At 40.7% G+C, this 18,846-nt stretch overlaps 1 protein-coding gene across 2 annotated transcripts in view; it reads left to right on the top strand.

Moving 5' to 3' along the window:
- Positions 1–18,846, top strand: part of LOC110531927 (sodium/potassium/calcium exchanger 2) — a 173,648-nt gene that overhangs the window by 67,342 nt on the left and 87,460 nt on the right. For both annotated transcript variants that reach the window (XM_021615421.2, XM_021615417.2), the window contains exons 3-4: positions 7,328–7,369; positions 14,343–14,451. In XM_021615421.2, coding sequence (XP_021471096.1) covers positions 7,328–7,369; positions 14,343–14,451 — 151 coding nt within the window. The remainder of the gene's footprint in view (positions 1–7,327; positions 7,370–14,342; positions 14,452–18,846) is intronic.

Raw genomic sequence — 18,846 nt, 5'->3', positions numbered from 1 at the left:
GCTGCTCAACAGCTTCATGCCTACGTGTGTAGTTTAATGTGTATATTTTATTTTGATATGTATAGGTTTGCTAAACAGGGCTCATCTGGAAAATAGACCTTGGTCTCAGCATTGACTCGCTGTCAAAATAAGGGTTAAATAAAATAAAACATGCAGATGCAGCGCATCTAGATAGTTCTTATGCATCCTCCGAAACACAACTCAACTAAGCCGCCCTTCTTCTTGACACAATGCCCATCCAACCCTGAAGCCAGCCGCACCAATGTGTCGGAGGCAACACTGTACACCTGGCGACCGTGTCAGCGTGCACTGCTCCCGGCCCGCCACAGGAGTCGCTAGTGCCGGCCAAACCCGGACGACGCTGGGCCAATTGTGCGCCGCCCCATGGGCCTCCCTGTCACGGCCGGCTGTGACAGCCAGTCTGGAGTCGAACCCAGAATCTCTAGTGGCACACTGTGCCACTCGGGAGGCCCTTCTTTCCATTTTTTAATAGTGTATTTAATGGTGCTCCATGGAATATTCAAGTTTCTTTATTTTTTTATAACCCAACCCTGATCTGTACTTCTCCACAACTTTGTCCCTGTCCCTGCCCTGTCCTGTCCTGTTTTGAGAGCTCCTTGGTCTTCATGGTGCCGCTTGCTTGGTGGTGCAGTCCCTGGGGCATTTCAGAACAGGTGTATATATACTGAGATCATGTGACAGATCATGTGACACTTCGATTGCACACAGGTATACTTGATTTAACTAATTATGTGACTTCTGAAGGTTGCATCAGATCATATTTAGGGGCTTCATAGCAAAGGGAGTGAATACGCACGCACCACTTTTCCATTTTTTTAAGTAATTTTTTTTCATTTAATTTTCATTTCACTTCACCAATTTGGACTATCTTGTGTATGTCCGTTACATGAAATCCAAATAAAGAATATATTTAAATTACAGGTTGTAATGCAACAAAATAGGAAACACGCCAAGAGGGATGAATACTTTTGCAAGGCACTGAAGTGACTAAAGAATTACCTACAGTTGCATAAATCGTTCAATCCACATTTTGGTTTCCATGCTGTGTGTATTGGTCCATTTCTCTGTAACATTCTTTGTTGAAACCAGGCCAGGAATAGAATATAACTGGAGGGTGCTTACTTTCAAAATGATCACTTGTTGGCGATCAAAAATCCTTATTGCCTTAAATTGGGGAGCTGGTTGATTGAAACAAACTTTATTTTGCACTGATCCGGGTTGTAATATGTGTTGAGTTTATCAATAGCCTGATTAAGTGTATGCACACTTTTACGATTAACTGGTCTGTGCTGTACTTTCCAACACTGTTGAATATTAACTGACTGTAAATAAACTTTAACATCCAGAACAACTTTTACTTCTTCACCCAGCTCTTTTTTGGAAGACACAAAATAAGAACATAGGCTATTGGCCATTTGTGTCATTGGATTCGTCTGTAATTATGGAGATGCTTTTTCATTTGTTTTATTTCTTAACTTCAGATGGCGGTCTATTGCACAGTTTATTTTTTAGTCTAAGGTATTGTAATAGTTTTGCAGCATATACTGTATTGTTACCTGCAACAAGCACCCCAGCAGGGTATTGACACTATTTTTCAAGCGATATTCTGATCTTGAATTAGCCTATCTATTCTTTTCTTTGTACTTCCATGGTTGGTTTCACTGACTTTCCCTTTTAACTGCCCCTAATTTACTCATTTTTACAATTTCCGATGACCAGAGATTGAGTTTGTTGGAGAGGATCAGCGTAAGCAAAGTGAGGTGTAGAATCACGAATCTACAAATACTACACAAACAGACATTGATTGATTAATTGATTGATTGGAGACACTAGCGGGATAATGCTGTAAATACACAGTGCCTCATTTAATTGCCCAAAACACAGAGCCCTATACATGGTATCAGAGACCAGCAGCCTTCCAGCTGTCAGTTCAGTTCCATTCTTGTGTCGCACGGCCCCGTGCTTGAACCAGAAAACGGAAGTCCTCCTCCCTAACCTCTAGGCTACTGCTGTCCCACGAGCTAATCCCCTCATATTTGAATGAGTGGATGTGAAATTCAGATCACTACGATTCTTCTACTTTTAGGACTTTTAATGGATAGCAGAAGTTGCACAGGAGGAACAGGAGGTCAGTTTTACACATAATAATCCATAATCCGTTTCCAGGAATGATCCTGATGTGACATTACATAAGAACTGGGACCAGAGCTGTCGGGATTAGCACGCACAGTGACTCCAGAGGACATGCTAATCTCCCTATGTGATTATTAGTCATGATATTTAACACTGGCTTAATGAGCAAAGCAGTATTATCTGGCATATTTTCCTGTTCCATCTGCCTCTCTGGGTTTCCTTTAACAAAAGGTACAGAGAATTTAAGTGGATTTATTCTAAATCAGGGATTATTCAACAGATATGGAATGACTAAGGAAGGTTTTAGCAGTTCAGTCCTGATGAATCTGGACTAAAAGGGAGCTCTAGGTCCTTTTGTTAGATCAAATGTTTAGGTGTTGGAACCCTGTGATGGGGATGCTCATTCGATCCTCGCATGAGCCCTACACACTTCTACTCCCTCGATTCCAGCCATACTAAACAAGCGGATCACAGTCTTTCTGAGGTCTTGGCTGATTTCTTTAGATTTTCCCATGATGTCAAGCAAAGAGGCAATGAGTTTGAAGGTAGGCCTTGAAATACATCCACAGGTGTATCTCCAATTGACTCAAATGATGTCAATTAGCCTATCAGAAGCTTCTAAAGCCATGACATAATTTTCTGGAATTTTCCAAGATGTTTAAAGGCACAGTCAACTTAGTGTATGTAAACTTCTGACCCAGTGGAATTGTGATACAGTGAATTATAAGTGAAATAATTTGTCTGTAAACAATTGTTGGAAAAATGACTTGTGTCGTGCACAAAGTAGATGTCCTAACCGATTTGCCAAAACTATAGTTTGTTAACAAGAAATTTGTGGAGTGGTTGAAAAATGAGTTTTAATGACTCCAACCTAAGTGTATGTAAACTTCCGACTTCAACTGTAGGTCTCTTTTACAAATGCACCTTGTATATACAACATAAATATACACATTTTACCCAAACTATGTTGAAATAAAATATAAACGGAACATGCAACAATTTAAGTTAGAGTTCATATAAGGACATCAGTCAATTTAAATAAATTCATTAGACCCTAATCTATGGATTTCATATGACTGGACAGGGACGCAGCCATGGGTGGGTCTTGGAGGGCATAGGCCCACCCACTTTGGAGCCAGACCCATCCAATCAGAATGAGTTTTTCTCCACAAAAGGGCTTTATTACAGACAGAACTATTTTAGAGTGGCCTTTTCCCCAGCACAATATGTGCAGTGTGTGTTGTCCGTGTATGTTCCAATCTATATACGCCTAAAATTCGGTGTAATGATCATGCTGTTTAATCAGCTTCTTGATATGACACACCTGTCAGGTGGAGAACTACTCATTAACAGGGATGTAAACAAATTTGTGCACATCATTTTAGAGAAATAAACTTTTTGGGCATATGGAACATTTCAGGGATCTTTTATTTCATCTCATGAAACGTAACAACATGTGGAAAAAATCAAGGTGTCTGAATATTTTCCAAATGCAATTTATATACAGTACCGGTCAAAAGTTACTCATTCAATGATTTTTCTTTATTTTTACTATTTTCTACGTTGTAGAATAATAGTGAAGACTTAAACTATGAAATAACACATATGGATTCATGTAGTAACCAAAAAAGCTTTAAACATTCAAAATATAAAAAGTAGCCACATTTGCCTTGATGACAGCTTTGCACGCTCTTGGCATTCTCTCAACCAGCTATCACCTGCAATGCTTTTCCAACAGTCTTGAAGGAGTTCCCACATATCCTGAGCACTTGTTGGCTGCTTTTCCTTCACTCCTTCAACTCATCCCAAACCATCTCAATTGGGTTGAGGTCAGGTGATTGTGAAGGCCAGGTCATCTGATGCAGCACTCCATCACTCTCCTTGGTCAAATAGCCCTTACCTGTAGGTGTGTTTGGTCATTGTGCTGTTGAAAAACAAAGGAAAGTCCCACTAAGCGCAAACCAGATGGGATGGTGAATTGCTGCAGAATGCTGTGCAGGTTAAGTGTGCCTTGAATTCTAAATAAATCACTGACAGTGTCACCAGCAAAGCACACCCATACCGTCTAACCTCCTCCTCCCTGCTTCACGGTGGGAACCACACGTGGAGATCGTTCGTTTACCTACTCTGCGTCTCACAAAAACATGGTGTTTGGAACCAGAAATCTCTAATTTGGAGTCATCAGACCAAAGGACAGTTTTCCACCTGTCTACTGTCCTTTGTTCGTGTTTCTTCGCGCAAGCAAGTCTCTTCTTCTTCTCCGTTAATCGGGGTTTCTTTTTAGCAATTCGACCATGAAGGCCTGATTCACGCAGTCTCCTCTAAAACAGTTGATGTTGAGATGTCTGTTACTTGGAATAATTATTTAATAGTTTTGATGTAAAAATAAATAAAAATCCTTGAATGAGTAGGTGTGTCCAAACATTTGACTGGTACTGTACATTTTTCCCAACTCATTCATTTACTGAATGAGTTGGGTAACGCGTCTAGTCTGTATCTTACTTGTTGATATTCAGTGGCCAATCACAGTCTCCGTGGATTGATAAATACAGTGCCTTGCGAAAGTATTCGGCCCCCTTGAACTTTGCGACCTTTTGCCACATTTCAGGCTTCAAACATAAAGATATAAAACTGTATTTTTTTGTGAAGAATCAACAACAAGTGGGACACAATCATGAAGTGGAATGACATTTATTGGATATTTCAAACTTTTTTAACAAATCAAAAACTGAAAAATTGGGCGTGCAAAATTATTCAGCCCCTTTACTTTCAGTGCAGCAAACTCTCTCCAGAAGTTCAGTGAGGATCTCTGAATGATCCAATGTTGACCTAAATGACTAATGATGATAAATACAATCCACCTGTGTGTAATCAAGTCTCCGTATAAATGCACCTGCACTGTGATAGTCTCAGAGGTCCGTTAAAAGCGCAGAGAGCATCATGAAGAACAAGGAACACACCAGGCAGGTCCGAGATACTGTTGTGAAGAAGTTTAAAGCCAGATTTGGATACAAAAAGATTTCCCAAGCTTTAAACATCCCAAGGAGCACTGTGCAAGCGATAATATTGAAATGGAAGGAGTATCAGACCACTGCAAATCTACCAAGACCTGGCCGTCCCTCTAAACTTTCAGCTCATACAAGGAGAAGACTGATCAGAGATGCAGCCAAGAGGCCCATGATCACTCTGGATGAACTGCAGAGATCTACAGCTGAGGTGGGAGACTCTGTCCATAGGACAACAATCAGTCGTATATTGCACAAATCTGGCCTTTATGGAAGAGTGGCAAGAAGAAAGCCATTTCTTAAAGATATCCATAAAAAGTGTTGTTTAAAGTTTGCCACAAGCCACCTGGGAGACACACCAAACATGTGGAAGAAGGTGCTCTGGTCAGATGAAACCAAAATGGAACTTTTTGGCAACAATGCAAAATGTTATGTTTGGCGTAAAAGCAACACAGCTCATCACCATGAACATACCATCCCCACTGTCAAACATGGTGGTGGCAGCATCATGGTTTGGGCCTGCTTTTCTTCAGCAGGGACAGGGAAGATGGTTAAAATTGATGGGAAGATGGATGGAGCCAAATACAGGACCATTCTGGAAGAAAACCTGATGGAGTCTGCAAAAGACCTGAGACTGGGACGGAGATTTGTCTTCCAACAAGACAATGATCCAAAACATAAAGCAAAATCTACAATGGAATGGTTCAAAAATAAACATATCCAGGTGTTAGAATGGCCAAGTCAAAGTCCAGACCTGAATCCAATCGAGAATCTGTGGAAAGAACTGAAAACTGCTGTTCACAAATGCTCTCCATTCAACCTCACTGAGCTCGAGCTGTTTTGCAAGGAGGAATGGGAAAAAATGTCAGTCTCTCGATGTGCAAAACTGATAGAGACATACCCCAAGCGACTTACAGCTGTAATCGCAGCAAAAGGTGGCGCTACAAAGTATTAACTTAAGGGGGCTGAATAATTTTGCACGCCCAATTTTTCCATTTTTGATTTGTTAAAAAAGTTTGAAATATCCAATAAATGTCGTCCCACTTCATGATTGTGTCCCACTTGTTGTTGATTCTTCACAAAAAAATACAGTTTTATATCTTTATGTTTGAAGCCTGAAATGTGGCAAAAGGTCGCAAAGTTCAAGGGGGCCGAATACTTTCGCAAGGCACTGTATGACGTCTAGGGCTGGGAATTAACAGGGACCTCACGATATGATTTTTATCACAATTCTTAGTTACTGATATATGTATTGCGATTCTCACAATTTTCACAATTCTATATGTATTGCGGTTCAATACGGCAATTTTATTGCAATTTTATGTTCCAAACATTTTGCTCACTGTATCGATTTTTTATAAATCAGCCCAATCCACTTTTTTATTTTTTTCAAATTGTCGTTGTCTGCCGCAGAGATGCTTGAGAAGTTTGTTTTGATAAGTCTTGGAAATAAAAGTGATGACAACATTTTGGCTCACTATTTAAAAAAAAACGTAGAACTAGCTATAGAATGAAAAATACCAGAGTTTTGGAGCAGGTACAGCCGACTAGCGCTAGCTAACTCTACTTAGCATTTTTTACAGATAGATACTTGGAGTCAAAGTATCGATATAATATCGGCCAAAATAATATTGCGATATGTAACTATCGATTTTAATAAATCAGCACAATCTACCTTTTCATTTATTTTTTTTTGTCGCCGTCTTGGAGCTAGAATTGGGATCATGTATGCTAAATAATGCTGATACAAAAAAAGCAGAACGGAGAGCAATGTAATAATTCGGCAAACTTAGCAAATGAGGCAACCATGGTAAGTACATGAGAGCGGTCATCTTCATGCATGTCCGCCATTACTATAACTCCTTTTTTCCCCAATGATTTGCCCTTAGCTTGAGTGGTTTTCCATGTGGCTGATAAATCTCAAAAGTCTGCTGAGAAACACGTTTTTTAATCAGGAGCCTATCTTGGTCAGCTATATAATGACTGATATACAGTAGACACAGCACTGCAGTGGTGTCAGTCTCTTGAATCCATTCTCGTCAAATCATCATCACTATGACACTAATGTCTCTCTACTGTCTTCATCTGCCTGTCTCTGGATTGTAAAGGCATGCTTCACATCTATGTGCTCTTTTTCTTTCTCCCTCTCTCTTTTCTTTGATGTGAAGGCTGTGAGTCCCGGGGCACCAGAGGATGAGAGCAAGCTGTCGGTAGGTCCTGTCTTGTTTGTCTATGTTTATGTCTGTCTATATGGCTAGTCTAACTTCTTTCTCTCCTTCCATACTGTACTCAAGAACCATGCATTATCTGTTTTATGGGTCCAACCTGCCTGTAGTATCTCTGTCTTAAAACTTTTTTATTGAAAACTTATTTATTTAACTAGGCAAGTCAGTTAAGAACAAATTCTTATTTACAATGACGGCCTACCTCGGCCAAACCCAGACAACACTGGGACAATTGTGCGCTGGCCAATAGGACTCCCAATCACGGCCGGATGTGACACAGCCTGGATTCAAACCAGGGACTGTAGTGACGCCTTTAGCCCCGAGATGCAGTGCCTTAGACCGCTGCTCCACTCGGGTCTGTCTTTGCAATTCAAATATTACTCTCTCAGTACATCACTAGTGCTACTGTGAGTTATCATACAATGATGCCTACAGTTTCAAACACTTGAAGACCAGTTAATATATCCAAAATGCTAAAACAAAGTTTTTGATCAGAGAGTGTTTTGCTAAAAGTCCTTCATAACCAATATAGGCAACAATGAAATATTTACTTTACATTTTGTCCAAAAAGGCCCCAAAACTGTTTTGAACAGCAAAATAACAATTCTCAGCGGATTCCACTAAGCTGCATACTTATGGCCTTTCACAAACAGCGCAGACAGTCTTGTGCGTCCCAACCTGCACACAACCACATGGCCTTGAGAATTAGCAGCTGACACCTCCAGATTGGACCGAAGCATCACCACAGGCCAGCCAAAGCGGGCACACTCAAAACAGCTGACGCCTATGACGGTGGCCGATATCACACATATCTCAAGTTCAGCTCAAACCACCAGAGTAACCTTGGCAAGGCTATTTGGGCTATTTTGGCGATATCATGATGACCACTTTAGCTGTAATCGGTTGCTTTAACCTATGGAGTGGTACATTCTGTCTGATACCCCTGGCCTTGTGCCTGTTTCAGCATTAGCTGCTATTGAATTAAGCTTACATTTAGCATGAAAGCTTGTGGCTTTCATGCAAAGGATGAACGGTGAATCATATGCAACAGAGTCTCATTAAAGATTATGCTATTGGGCACAGTAGACCTGTCAGAAAGGGCTTTGATTGCTGTGTTGGAGGTGGAACTGCGTTAGAGCTGTCAAATACACAAGCGGCTCCTGAGAATATACTGTACCTAAAGCGGACATTGCCATTGGCTGCATAGAGTTGCATTAACAGAAATCCCATGAAGACTTGTTGACGAAATGTGTTTTTCTAGCCACAGTTACAATCCATTTTTCACATTGGAATTTTACAAACATTCACATTAATTGTGTGTTTGGTGTAGGCTTACCTTGTCCTGACAGTTTTAATAGCCGTGTAATTCTCTCTCAGAAAAGTTGAGAATTCCCTGTCAAGTAGAGAGACAAGGAAGCCCAGCTGGCTTAGCTAGCCTAGCTAGCCTGTAGCCTCAAACGGAGGACGCTAACAAATGTATTTAACGCTACAGGAGCTGTGCTTATTTTACTTTATTCTGGGGCAATGTGGACCTCCCATACTTTCAATATAGCAACTGTTTGCTTACAGAGGACTACAGGGGCAAAGTGGCTACTCTTAGCAAACAAGTAGCAGACTTACACAAGCTACTGGGGAATCCACGGCCACCTACATTTTATTTCTCTTCTACCTCAGTAGCCGAACGTCGCTCTGGCCTGGTAGAAGTGTCGCTGCCGTGTCGGCTCTCCATAGCCGACTGGCCGGTACTCTGCAGGGATCCCTCCCCAAAGGAGTCTACCCCTTACCTAGAGAATGGATTTAGTAGGGTGCTCCTGAATGACTTGGTGGATGTTCCTGTTCTCCATCCTACCAACCAGCCATGGAGATATGTCACTTGCCGTGGAAGTTGAAAACAGCAACCTCTGGCAACGGGGGCCTACTTGTCAAAATTAAGCTCGGACTGGACTCTAGACTGGAGTCTAGAAACAGCTTCGCTGCCCTGGATCCAGAGGTTCTGACGCCTTCTTCCCTGGGGGCTTCTGATATGAGATCGGATGCGGAGGTACCTGCGCCGTGTGTTCTGTCTCCCTCTCCTGTGGCTTCTACCTCAGGTTCAGATCCTCAGAGCTCCCCCTCATCAGACCGTGAGACTGTCTAATACTCCATCTCATTCATTATCCACAATTTATACTACAGCTGGCTCGGGTCCATCGGGTCCCACCGCCCTTCAGTCCTCGAGAGGTTTGCGAAAGAACGGCCGGACCTTGTCGGCCATTGCACTAGCTGTCGTCATCGGCAGCTCTATGGTAAGAAACATCTCAGTTCCTGGGGCAAAAACCCTTTGCTATCCTGGAGCAAAACAAGGCTGCTTCCAACCATTCTGCGACAGCTGCCGGGAGCTGACACAGTCATAGTCCATGTGGGGTCAAACGACATTAGGAGGGCTAACTCGGAACTGCTGAAAATGTATTTTAAAGGAGGGCTAGCGCTGAAAAATTCCCAAAAGCTGGCAATTATTTCAGGTCTGGTACCAACGTTGGGCCGTGGGTGTGAAAGATTTAGCAGGCTACTAGCATTACACACCTGGCTAAAAGTTTCCTGTAGCTCTGTTGGAATATCTTTTTTAGATAACTTTGACACCTTTTGGAAACAGAAGATGCTCTACATGAATGACGGAGTCCATCCAAATTATCTTCGCTCCTAGACTCTGTCTACACATATCAAGGCTGCGTTGAGACAATGACTTATCAATGACTCAACCCCAGGTTAGATAATCACTACCATTGTAATGGTGAGTTGTAGTAATGCTGGAAAAAATTTACATAATCCCAGGTGTGTTGGCAGTCACAATGAAAGTAACTTTTATGTCCCTCTAACTCCCCTGAATGCCTCTGTCGATCCTATAGCTATTGTATACAGTAATCATGTGTCTATGAACCAGCGTTATATTGTTAGCACTGAGGCGGTGTGCCCTAGTAGGAAGTCCACTGTGTGAAGCTCACCCTGAACTATCAGCTCAAACATACAGTAAATAATAATAAGCTTCCTAGTAAAGCAATATAAAAAATCTAGCATTCCAGAAAAGTGATAAAAATAGCCTACATTAACATATATAGCCTAAGTGACAAGGTTCATGAAATCAATAACTTGCTAGTAACAGATGACATTCATATTCTGACTTTCTGAAACTCACTTAGATAATACATTTATTGATACAGTGGTAGCAATACATGGCTTTAACATCTACAGAACAGACAGAAACGCCAATGCGGTGGTGCAGCCTATATACAGAGACAGATTCCTGTAAAGCTTAGAGAGCATCTCATGTTAAATATTATTGAAGTAAAATGGCTACAGGTTCATTAGCCTCACCATTCTTGAGGGAAGCTGCTATAGACCATCAAGGGCTAATAGTCAGTTTCTGGATAATTTGTATGAAATGCATGTGATTTTCAACAGAGAGGTATATTTTCTGGGTGACCTTAATATGGACTGGCTTTCATCAAGCTGCCCACTCAATAAAAAGCTTCAATCTGTAACCAGTGCCTGAAACTTGGTTCAGGTTATCAACCAGGTTATTTACAAACAACACAGGAATTAAATTAAATCATGTATTGATTACATCTTTACTAATGTTGCAGAAATCTGCTTTAAAGCTGTATCCAAATCCATCGGATGTAGTGATCACAATATAGTAGCCATATCTAGGGAAACCAAAGTTCCAAAAGCTGGACCTAACATAATACATACACAAGGTCATACAATACATTTTGTAATGATTCCTATATTGAGGATATAAAGAATATTTGCAGGTCTGTGGTGTGTAATGAGGAGCAACCAGACGCTGCACTTGATACATTTATGAAATTGCTTGTTCCAGTTACTAATAAGCATGCACCCATTAAGAAAATGACTGTAAAAACAGTTAAATCCCCATGGATTGATGATGAATTAAAGAGAGGGATGAGGCAAAAGGAATGGCAAATAAGTGTGGCTGCACGACCAATTGGCAAACGTACTGCAAATTGAGAATTCATGTGACTAAACTGAATAAAAATAATAAACTATACTGTGAAACAAAGATAAAATATATAAAGACTGATAGTAAAAAGCTTTGAAGTTTGCAAAAAGGCAAACTCAGCTCCATCATGCCGACACTACACATCCAAGTATAACTGTCCAAATTATTAAAGACCAGCATTGTAATTTTGATTTCCGAAAAGTAAGTGTGGAAGAGGTGAAACATTATTGTTGTCTATCAATAATGACAAGCCACCTGGGTCTGACAACTTGAATGGAAAATTACTGCGGAAAATAGCGGACGATATTGCCACTCCTATTTGCTATATCTTCAATCTAAGCCTACAGTTGAAGTCGGAAGTTTACATACACCTTAGCCAAATACATTTAAACTCAGTTTTTCACATTTCCTGACATTTAATCCTTTTAAAAATGTATTGTCTAAGGTCAGTTAGGATCACCACTTTATTTTAAGAATGTGAAATGTCAGAATAATAGTAGAGAGAATGATTTATTTCAGATTTTATTTCTTTCATCACATTCCCAGTGGGTCAGAAGTTTACATACACTCAATTAGTATTTGGTAGTATTGCCTTTAAATTGTTTAACTTGGGCCAAACGCATCGGCTAGCGTTCCTCAAGCTTCCCACAATATATTGGGTGAATTTTGGCCCATTCCTCCTGACAGAGCTGGTGTAACTGTGTCAGGTTTGTAGGCCTCCTGGCTTGCACACGCCTTTTCAGTTCTGCCCGCAAATTGTCAATAGGAATGAGGTCAGGGCTTTGTGATGGCCACTCCAATACCTTGACTTTGATGTCCTTAGGCCATTGTGCCACAACTTTGGAAGTATGCTTGGGGTCATTGTCCATTTGGAAGACCCTGATGTCTTGAGATGTTGCTTCAATATATCCATATAATTTTCCTACCTCATGATGCCATCTATTTTGAGAAGTACACCAGTCCCTCCTGCAGCAAAGCACCCCCACAACATGATGCTGCCACCCCGGTGCTTCACGGTTGGGATGTTCTTCGGCTTGCAAGCCTCCCCTTTTTTCCCTTCAAACATAACGATTGACATTATGGCCAAACAGTTCTATTTTCGTTTCAGCAGACCAGAGGACATTTCTCCAAAAAGTGTGGTCTTTGTCCCCATGTGCAGTTGCAAACCGTAGTCTGACTTTTTTGCTCCGGTTTCGGAGCAGGGGCTTCTTCCTTGCTGAGGACTGGTTTTACTGTGGCCATATTTCCTCCAGCCTCAGGCCCTGGGATTGATTTGCACTTTTCACACCAAAGTAAGTTCATCTCTAGGAGACAGAACGTGAGCGGTATGACTACTGCGTGGTCCCATGGTGCTTATACTTGCGTACTATTGGTTGTACAGATGAACGTGGTACCTACGTTTGGAAATTGCTCCCATGAACCAGACTTGTGGAGGTCTACAAATTTTTTCTGGGGTCAAGGCTGATTTCTTTTGATTTTCCCATTATTTAAAGCAAAGTGGCACTGAGTTTGAAGGTGGGCCTTGAAATACATCCACAGGTGCACCTCCAATTGACTCAAATGATGCCAATTAGCCTATCACAAGCTACTAAAGCCATGACATAATATTTTGGAATTTTCCAAGCTGTTTAAAGGGACAGTCAACTTGTGTATGTAAAAGTGTATGTAAACTTCTGACCCACTAGAATTGTGATACAATGAATTATAAGTGAAATAATCTGTCTGTAAACAATTGTTGGAAAAATTACTTGTGTAATTCACAAAGTAGATATCCTAACCGACTTGCCAAAACTATAGTTTGTGAACAAGAAATTTGTGGAGTGGTTGAAATATGACTTTTAATGACAACCTAAGTGTATGTAAACTTCTGACTTCAACTGTACGTAAAGCAAAAGTCATTCCGCTACTCAAGTAAAACTTGCTCAAATAGCAAACCAATTCAGCCTGTTACCAACCCTTTGTAAGCTTTTGGATAAAATGTTGTTTGACCAGATACAATGCTATTTTACATTAAACAAATTGACAGACTTTATGCATGTTTATAGGGAAGGATATTTAACACAAATGACTGGCTGAGGTTTGGCTGAGAGTCTGGGAGAAATTGGCTGAGAGAAATGGATTATAAAAAGATTGTGGGAGCTGTTTTGTTAGACTTCAGTATGGCTTTTGACATTATCGATCATAGTCTGCTGATGGCAAAACATATGTGTTATGGATTTACACCCCCTACTATATTGTGGATAAAGAGTTACCTGTCTATATTGTGGATAAAGAGTTACCTGTCTAACAGAACACAGAGGGTATTCTTCAATGGAAGCCTCTCCAACACAATCAAGGTATAATCAGGAATTACCCAGTGCAGCTGTCTAGACCCCTTACACTTTTCAATCTTTACTAATGACATGTCACTGGCTCTAAGTAAACCCTGTGTGTCTATGTATGCGGATTACTCAACACTGTACATGTCAGCTAACACAGTGAGTGAAATCACTGCAATACTTAAAAAGGGACTGCAGCCAGTTTTAGAATGGGTGGCAATAAACAAGTTAGTCCTAAGTATTTCTATAATTAAAAGCATTGTATTTGGGACAAATCATTCCCTGAACCCTGAACCTCAACTAAATCTTGTAATAAATAATGTGGAAATTGAGCAAGTTGAGGTGACTAAACTGCTTGGAGTAACCCTGGATTGTAAACTGTCATAGTCAAAACATGTTGATGCAACAGTAGCTAAAATGGGAAGAAGTCTGTCTATAATAAAGCTCTGTTCTGCCTTATAAACAACACTATCAACAAGGCATGTCCTAGTTTTGTCACACCTGGAATACTGTCCAGTCGTGTGACCAGGTGCCACAAGCCTTTGTCCTTCAGGTATTTCCTTAGGGGAACAGCCAAGGACTTGAAAGGATTGTGTAATGGTGCCATTGTTTGTTTGACAGCGTTGACCTCCTTTTGCAGGCTAGGCCACGGCTCCAGAGAGGTGGCAGCTCAGCCTCCCTGCACAACAGCCTGATGAGAAACAGCATCTTTCAGCTTATGATCCACACACTGGACCCACTCAGTGAAGGTAAGCAGTTATCCAACATACACAACACTGTTTCTCTATTCTTGTCTTGCTACTAATGTTTACACAAAGCAACATGGTATGCCTTGTTTTTATCTTTGCCTGGTTACACTTCCATAGAGTGCCAGAAAGTTAACGGGTGTTCATAATCCCGGTCCTCTTCAGGTTAACCCAGGACTTTCTGTCACTCGACCAACGCTCAATGGAGAGAGGTTGAGTTGTTGCACATACGTTTTTGCAATTAGATGGATTCTAATAGAACCATGTGGTTCATGGCCTTTTGATAAATAAATATAGAACACACCATAAAACCTATATACTGTGAAATGAATGTCTTCATTCTACCATAAATGTAGCACTATCCACTACTATCCCTCTCAGAGCAGTACAGTAGTATAATGTACTTCAAGTCACTTGCTGCTCTGACTTACAGTATAGCTCTGAGAGCTGTAAATAACATTCCCAGGTTAAACCTGTTGCTTGGGCCCTATACTTTATATTGTGATTTATTGTAGCAGAATTTTGCTTGTTATTTCAGACCAGGGCTCTGTGAACATATACAGTACCCCATACGAGCCTAGTGAGGGGAGGATAGTTCATAATAATGGCTGGAATAGAGTGAATGGAATGGTATCAAACACATGGAAAGAACAGAAAGGCCACGCACTGTACATCCCCCTAATTACCACCTTTCAAATCAAATCAAAGTTTATTTGTCACGTGCGCCGAATACAGCAGGTGTAGACCTTACAGTGAAATGCTTACTTACAGGCTCTAACCAACAGTGCAATTTCAACAAACAAAAAAAGTATTAGGTGAACAATAGGTAAGTAAAGAAATAAAAACAACAGTAAAAAAAGACAGTGAAAAATAACAGTAGCGTGGCTGTATACAGTAGCGAGGCTATATACAGGCACCAGTTAGTCAGGCTGATTGAGGTAGTATGTACATGTAGATATGGTTAAAGTGACTATGCATATATGATAAACTGAGAGTAGCTGTAGCGTAAAAGAGGGTCTGGCGGGTGGTAGGTGGCAGGACACAATGCAGATAGCCCGGTTAGTTGGGCTAATTGAGGTAGTATGTACATGAATGTATAGTTAAAGTGACTATGCATATATGATCAACAGAGAGTAGCAGCAGCATAAAATAGGGGTTGGGGGGGCACACAATGCAAATAGTCCGGGTAGCCATTTGATTACCTGTTCAGGAGTCTTATGGCTTGGGGGTAAAAACTGTTGAGGAGCCTTTTTGTCCTAGACTTGGCACTCTAGCACTGCTTGGCTTGCGGTAGTAGAGAGAACAGTCTATGACTGGGGTGGCTGGGGTCTTTTTTTTTAGGGCCTTCCTCTGACACCGCCTGATGTAGAGGTCCTGAATGGCAGGCAGCTTAGCCCCAGTGATGTACTGAGCCATACGCACTACCTTCTGTAACGCCATGCGGTCGGAGGCCGAGCAGTTGCCGTAACAGGCATTGATGCAACCATGCGCTCGATGTTGCAGCTGTAGAACCTTTTGAGGATCTGAGGACAAAGCCTTTTCCCCCTCAGGATACTAAAAAGGCATTACGGCGAAAGCATACCATGCGATTATCTGAGGACAGCACCCAGCACACAAAACATTACAAACAGTTACCAGCCAAGTATTGGAGTTACAAAAGTCAGAAATAGCGATACAATTAATCACTTACCTTTGATGATCTTCATATGGTTGCACTCACAATGATCTTCATATGGTTGCACTGACAAGAAACTCCCAGTTTCACAATAAATGTTTGTTTTGTTCGTTAAAGTCCCTCTTTATATCCAAAAACCTCTGTTTTGTTGGCGCGTTTTGTTCAGTAATCCAATGGCTTAAAGGCAGTCACAACAGGCAGACGAAAAATCCAAATAGTATCCATAAAGTTCGTAGAAACATGTTAAACGATATTTATAATCAATCCTCAGGTTGTTTTTAGTCATAATGATCGATAATATTTAAACCGGACAATAGCTTCGTCAATATGAAAGAAAAACAAGAAAGGCGTGCTCTTGGTCGGGCGCAGCAAACAGGTCTGGGGACTTTCCACTGTCCACTTACTCAGAGTGGTCTTACTCCCTCATTTTTCAGAATACAAGCCTGAAACAATTTCCAAAGACTGTTGACATCTGGTGGAAGCCATAGGAAGTGTAATTTGAGTCCTAAGTCATGGGATACTCTATAGGCAGTCAATGGAAAACTACAAACATAAAAAAATCCCAATTCCTGGATGGATTTTTCTCAAGTGTTCGCCTGACATATCAGTTCTGTTATACTCAGAGACATTATTTTAACAGTTTTAGAAACTGTAGAGTGTTTTCTATCCAAATCTACCAATAATATGCACATCCTAGCTTCTGGGCATGAGTGACAGGCAGTTTAATTTGGGCACGCTTTTCATCCAGAGGTGAAAATAGTGCCCCCTACCATAGTGAGGTTAAATATGTTTTTTTTCCACCTATCTACACACCCATCTTTCACCCATCCCCATAATAATTCACCCATCCCTGACACTGAAGCATCCCCATAGCATGAAGCTGCCACCACCATGCTTCACATTAGTGAGGGTGTTAGATGGGTGATGAACTGTGCCTGGTTTTCTCAAGACATAGCACTTTGCATTCATGCCAAATAGTTAAAAAAAATTCTCATCAGACCACATAATCTTTTGCCTTATTCTCTCATAGTCTTTCACATGTCTTTTTTCATACTCCAGGCGTGCTGCCATATGCCTTTTTCTCATGAGTGGCTTCCATCTTGCCACTCTCCCATAAGCCCAGATTGGTGCAGTGCTGTGCTCTCATCTCAGCCAAGAAACTCTGTAGCTCTGTCAGAGTTGTCAATCAGTTCTTGGTCACCTCCCTGACCAAGGTCCTTCTTGCCCGGTTGCTCAGTTTGTTCGGACAGCCAGTTCTAGGCAGAGTCTGGGTAGTTATATATATTTCTAATTTCCCAATGATGGAGACCACCGTTCTCTTGGAAACTTCCAACACTCCAGAAATTGTTTAATACCATTCCCCAATTCTATCTCAGAGATATACGGATAGTTCCTTTCTGCTTTGACATGCACCGTCAACTGTGGGACCTTTTATAGACAGGCGTGTTTCTGTCTTAAATGTCATGTCTAAACAATTGAATTGGCCACAGGTGGACTCCAATCAAGTTGTAGTGACGTCTCAAGGATGATCAAAGGAAATGGGATGCACCTGAGTTCAATTTGGAGTGGCATAGCAAAGGCGTGTAATAGCTACCTAAATTACACTTCTGTATTTCATTTTTTTTAATAATAAAATGTTTTCACTTTGTCATTGTGAGATATTGTGTTGATGGGTGAGAAAATATTTTTTAAATACATTTTGAATTCAGGCTGTTACACAGCAAAATGTGGAATAAGTCAAGGTATATGAATAGTTTCTTAAGGCATTGTATGTAATGGTGTGAGTCCATATAATGGGACTTTCACAAACACTATTAGCCCACAGATTTGTGTAATGCTTTTATCCTAATAAATGGCTGCTAAGGGAAACATCTTAAATGTAATGTGAGGTCAGTGTAATATCGGGAATCTAGTGAAGGAGAGAGCTGATTTATTTTAATCCAAGTTGAAAACCTATTAGCTATTTACAGAGAAATTATAAATGGCATCGCGTCAGGGCTGAATATGCTAATTCAGTGGGGAGGTACAGTGTCATTCCAATCTAATCCCGTCAAGGGAGTAGGGTGAAAATATCACCCAATTTTGCAATGCAAATAGAAAGGCAAGGAACTTGAGGATGCCCTGAATGATTTGCGTTCCAAAGGATTCTCCATATTAAAGCTTAGATGAAGGAGATTTTTGAAGTTCAGAGAAACATAGCAGCCATGTTTTTATATGTGGGATGAATGTAGTTGAGCATTTCCATTTTTTTTTTTAAATAAGTGAGTGCCGAAGAAATGTTTGAAATGTAGGTGTGAAGAAATATTGTCAATAGTTTAAAGGAGTAAATGACTAGTGTTGTTGACCTGTAAAATGGTCTGCTGTTCTGAGGACTGGTTGTGTACAGTGCCTTGCGAAAGTATTCGGCCCCCTTGAACTTTGCGACCTTTTGCCACATTTCAGGCTTCAAACATAAAGATATAAAACTGTATTTTTTTGTGAAGAATCAACAACAAGTGGGACACAATCATGAAGTGGAACGACATTTATTGGATATTTCAAACTTTTTTAACAAATCAAAAACTGAAAAACTGGGCATGCAAAATTATTCAGCCCCTTTACTTTCAGTGCAGCAAACTCTCTCCAGAAGTTCAGTGAGGATCTCTGAATGATCCAATGTTGACCTAAATGACTAATGATGATAAATACAATCCACCTGTGTGTAATCAAGTCTCCGTATAAAT

This window comes from Oncorhynchus mykiss, chromosome 9, assembly GCF_013265735.2.
Source record: "Oncorhynchus mykiss isolate Arlee chromosome 9, USDA_OmykA_1.1, whole genome shotgun sequence".
Lineage (NCBI taxonomy): Eukaryota > Metazoa > Chordata > Actinopteri > Salmoniformes > Salmonidae > Oncorhynchus > Oncorhynchus mykiss.
This window is presented reverse-complemented; position numbering and strand designations above follow the sequence as displayed.